Source organism: Rana temporaria, chromosome 4 (genome assembly GCF_905171775.1).
Source record: "Rana temporaria chromosome 4, aRanTem1.1, whole genome shotgun sequence".
Lineage (NCBI taxonomy): Eukaryota > Metazoa > Chordata > Amphibia > Anura > Ranidae > Rana > Rana temporaria.
In genome coordinates this window covers 156,671,396-156,676,395 of record NC_053492.1, presented here as the reverse complement: position 1 = coordinate 156,676,395, position 5,000 = coordinate 156,671,396, and the positions used below count along the sequence as shown (strand labels likewise).

The following is a 5,000-nucleotide window of genomic DNA, read 5'->3' as shown; positions in this document are numbered from 1 at the left end:
TTAGTAGTGCCAATCCAATAACTGGTTAGCTTGTATGAGGGGGGAATGGCCATAGTTGCAGGAAGAAGGGAAGCTTGATTTAATTATGGGATATTAAATATGGTATAGCTGCCTGGTGTGGGAATATTCTGCCTGGATTCAGGTTTTAGCAAACCTGGCCTTTTGACATGGTGGTAGTTGTGTAGAGATTCAGAATCAGTATATCTGATCTTATGGGCAAGGTGGCTGTTGTGTAGATTGAATATCAGTATATCTGATCTTATGGGCAAGGTGGTAGTTGTGTAGATTGAGTATCAGTATATCTGATCTTATGGGCAAGGTGGTAGTTGTGTAGATTGAGTATCAGTATATCTCATCTTATGGACAAGGTGGCTGTTGTGTAGATTGAGTATCAGTATATCTGATCTAATGGCAAGGTGGTCGTTGTGTAAAATTTGTATCAGCATATCTGATCTTATGGGCATGGTAGTGGTTGTGTATAGTATCAGCATATCTGATCTTATGGGCATGGTGGTAGTTGTGTAGATTGAGTATCAGTATATCTGATCTTATGGGCAAGGTGGTAGTTGTGTAGATTGGGTATCAGTATATCTGATCTTATGGGCAAGGTGGTAGTTGTGTAGATTGAGTATCAGTATATCTGATCTTATGGGCATGGTGGTAGTTGTGTAGATTGAGTATCAGTATATCTCATCTTATGGGCAAGGTGGTAGTTGTGTAAATTTACTATCAGCATGTCTGATCTTATGAGCATGGTGGTAGTTGTGTAAATTTAGTATCAGCATATCTGATCGTATGGACATGATAGTAGTTGTGTAAATTTACTATCAGCATGTCTGATCTTATGAGCATGGTGGTAGTTGTGTAAATTTAGTATCAGCATATCTGATCTTATGGGCATGGTGGTAGTTGTGTAAATTTAGTATCAGCATATCTGATCTTATGGGCATGGTGGTAGTTGTGTAAATTTAGTATCAGCATATCTGATCTTATGGGCATGGTGGTAGTTGTGTAAATTTAGTATCAGCATATCTGATCTTATGGGCATGGTGGTAGTTGTGTAAATATAGTATCAGCATATCTGATCTTATGGGCATGGTCGTAGTTGTGTAGGTTCAGAATCATCTGATCTTATGGGCATTGTGGATAGTTGTGTAGATTCAGAATACTTGGCCTTATGACATGGGGTGAATTGTGTAGATTCAGTATACATGATTTTATGACATGGGAGTAGCTGTTTAGGTTCAGAATCAGTATCCTTATGACATGGGGAAAATGGTGTAGTTTCAGTTTCAGTATACCAGACCTTATGACATAGGGGTAGTTCTGTAAATTCAGCATGTCTGGCCTTATGACACAGGGGGAAGCTCTGCAACTGTATTTTCTGTATACCTGGCTTTTTCAAATGGGGTAGTTAATTTATTTTCAGTATACATGGCCTTAGTACATAGGGGGGTGGGGGTAGTTGTGTAGATGTATTTTCAGTATCTGGCCTTATGGCATGGGGGTAGATATGTTGTTTCATTTTTCAGAATACCTGGCCTAATGACATGAGGGGGTGTTGTGAAGATTCATTTTCAGCATACCTGGATTTATGGAATGGGGGTGGTTATGAAGATTTTTTTTAGCATGCTGGGTCTTATGACATGGGAGTAGTTAGGTAGATTAAGTTTAGTGTACTTGGCTTTCTGTCTGATGGGGGTAGGTGTCTGGATTGCCTCTCAGTCCAGTGAAGTGTAGGATGTTGCTTTCTATAGGTGGGTTGGATTGCAGTTTATCACTATCTGGTCCTTGCAATGATCTAGTCATGCTGATTGTCATTTATTGAGTGGATAATTTGTTAGCTTATGCGCTGTTTGGATGTACTGATTATTTGCAAGTAATTGATCATTCTGGGATAGCTATAAGTACAGGGATCTGGAGGCTTGCAGTCCACAATAGTAGTTTGTGTTTCATATCAAAGGGAAGAGAATTCTCTTGTAGTCAGAGTTGTCATCTGGATTTAGTGACAGAAGGGCTCACCAGTGTCTCTTGTGTGCAGTGTCCCCAGACATGAAGGAACGGAAGGAGGACCTGAAGGTGCTGGAAGATGAAGGCCAGACTAAAATCAAGCAAAGAAGGAGCCGGACTAATTTTACTTTGGAGCAACTAAACGAACTGGAGAGGCTGTTCGATGAAACCCACTATCCTGATGCCTTCATGAGGGAAGAGCTGAGCCAGAGGCTGGGGCTGTCAGAGGCCAGAGTACAGGTACTATATACTGGCCTACCCAATGGGCCCACCTGTCACTGCTAGCATTATAGGAATATTTCCCCATTCAGATCAAGGACCCATGTCTACTAGGAACAAGGGTTAATCCCCACATTTAGATCAAGGACCTCTGTCTGCTAGAACAAAGGTTAAATCCCCCATTCAGATCAAGGACCTGTGTCAACCTGTTATTCCTAGCCCTGGGAACAAGGCTTGTTTCCCCCAGTTCAGATCAAGGACCCAAGTCTACCTGCCCCTGCTAGCATTGGGAACAAGGCTTAATTCCCCACCTTCAGATCAAAAACTCTTGTCTGTCACTGCTAGTCCTGGGAACAAGGCTTCATTCTCCCTTTCAGATCATAAGCCCATATCCTGTCACTGCTGGCCCTGGGAGCAAGGTTTACCCCCCCCCCCTTTAAGATCTTGAGCTTCTAGCCGGTGCCTACCCTTCACTGGTAGCCCCATGAACAAGTCCCCAACCTATGTTTTCCTGTCACTGCTATCCCTGGGAGCAAGGTTTACCCCCCCCCCCTCTTTAAGATATTGAGCTTCTAGCCGGTACCTACCCTTCACTGGTAGCCCCATGAACAAGTCCCCAACCTATGTTTTCCTGTCACTGCTGACCCTGGGAGCACGGTTTACCCCCCCCCCCCTTTAAGATCTTGAGCTTCTAGCCGGTGCCTACCCTTCACTGGTAGCCCCATGAACAAGTCCCCAATCAGATCCTAACCTATGTTTTCCTGTCACTGCTATCCCTGGGAGCAAACCTACTACTTCTCCCTATTTAAACCACGAGCCCTTTACCTGCCCCCCCCCTGGGAACAAGCATTTTTCTCCCACTTCAGTTGGCAACCCATGTCTACCTGTCCCGTATAGCTGGGGGAACAAGTCTTACTTCCCCAATTAAATTCCTGAGCCTATACCGCACTGTTAGCCTTGGAAGCAAGGCTTACCTACCTCCATTCACATAATTTTATTTCAATCACCATTTTCCAGCACACGTTCATTTATTGTAGGCATTTTCATTTGCCTATATGCCGGTATTTTTATTTCAGTGATCGGAGGAGCCTCCCTAAAAATTCTCAGAATACTACAAAATAAATAACATCCAATTATTTGCTGTTTGCGTGAAAACAGATTACTTTATAATGGTATTTTTGATAATTGAGTGATGCAACATTCTTCTTAAGAGAACAATATACTAGACCATTTATTTGTGATCATGAAAAAAAATCTTCCTTTTTCAATAGACAATTGATATATATATATATATATATATATATATATATATATATATATATATATATATATATATAAAACAAAAAATTCCTGCCGACAAATGTGCAGTTATTTCCTATGTATGAAAAGGGTCTCCATCTGCCCTGAATGTGCCCTGAACTCTGCTGGGGTGACATGAGCTCTCTTATGGGACTCAGATGAACGACATGACTAGACAACCCAACCCTTCCTGACAAACGTAGATCTTCTTTATTTAATAATTATTAAAATACATGACTACATCAAAAATGTCGGTAAATGTAATAATTTCCCCATTAATGTAGATAAAATAATTTTCAAATATTCTTGTTATGATAATCCCATCTATGTTACAAAAGAGCGGTACCGTTTTTGTTTTCTTTTGGTAAAGATTTTTTTTTTTTTTTTTAACCGCAACAATAATAATAATAATAATTTTAATTATAATATTAATGAAAATAATCTTACTATTATTACTACTACTTTGCTGCTATTAATATTCTTGTTTATTTTATATGTATGCATTTTTACTACTACTACCTTTGTATTGGATTTATTATATTCCTATTAATGCTAACTCCCATCTCTCGTCCTTTTACAAGCAGATTGTATTTGTGATCTCTGCTTCCCAGCATCTAGCACTTTACAAAGTTGTATTCTTCCCCAGCACATGATTTTTTTTTTCCTTTTGTAATTTTCTCTGGGATCATTTTTTTAGATCAGATGTTCAGACTTTTCTCTGAGGGAGCCAATGGGATTATCATAATAATGAGACAATTATGCGGCGTGTTTTATTGTTTAATGCACAGAGGAGCAGACTAAACTTCTTTGTAGCGTTCCTTTTATGACATGTAATTATCCCAAATTCGGCGCTCATTAAATGCCCTGTGTAGGCTGATATGACCGAGAGGGCTCATTGCACTGCCAGCCTGAATGCATGGGCACTACCAATAGTATACATAACCATTGAAATATACGTTGCAATTTATAGAGTAATATGGCCACTGCACTGGCAGCTAGAATACATGGGCACTGCAAAGGGTAATTAGACCCAAATTGCGAGTTCCCAATATATCAGTTCTACATGATAAATTATATATATAAAATCAATTGTAAATTCTATAGAGTGGTAGGAAAATTTGTGACATGGGAGTAGTCTAGAGGGCTCATTGCACTGCCAACCAGAATACATGGGCACTACAAAGGGTACATATACCTAAAATGTGTGTTCCCAATGTATCAGTTATACGTTAGAAATTATAGATATATGAATAATTGTAAATTCTTTACAGTGTTAGGAAAAAATATAAATGTTATAGTGTTATGATCTAGAGGGCTCGTTGCACTGCCAACCAGAATACATGGGTACATATGCCTAAACTGTGTGTTCCCAATGTATCAGTTATACGTTAGAAATTAGAGATATGAATAATTGTAAATTCTTTACAGTGATAGGAAAAAATATAAATGTTATAGTGTTATGATCTAGAGGG

The 5,000-nt window shown here is 39.4% G+C and overlaps 1 protein-coding gene across 2 annotated transcripts in view; it reads left to right on the top strand.

Moving 5' to 3' along the window:
- Positions 1-5,000, top strand: part of SHOX2 (short stature homeobox 2) — a 14,789-nt gene that overhangs the window by 4,086 nt on the left and 5,703 nt on the right. For both annotated transcript variants that reach the window (XM_040349253.1, XM_040349254.1), the window contains exon 2: positions 2,042-2,250. In XM_040349253.1, the coding sequence (XP_040205187.1) occupies positions 2,042-2,250 (209 nt within the window). The remainder of the gene's footprint in view (positions 1-2,041; positions 2,251-5,000) is intronic.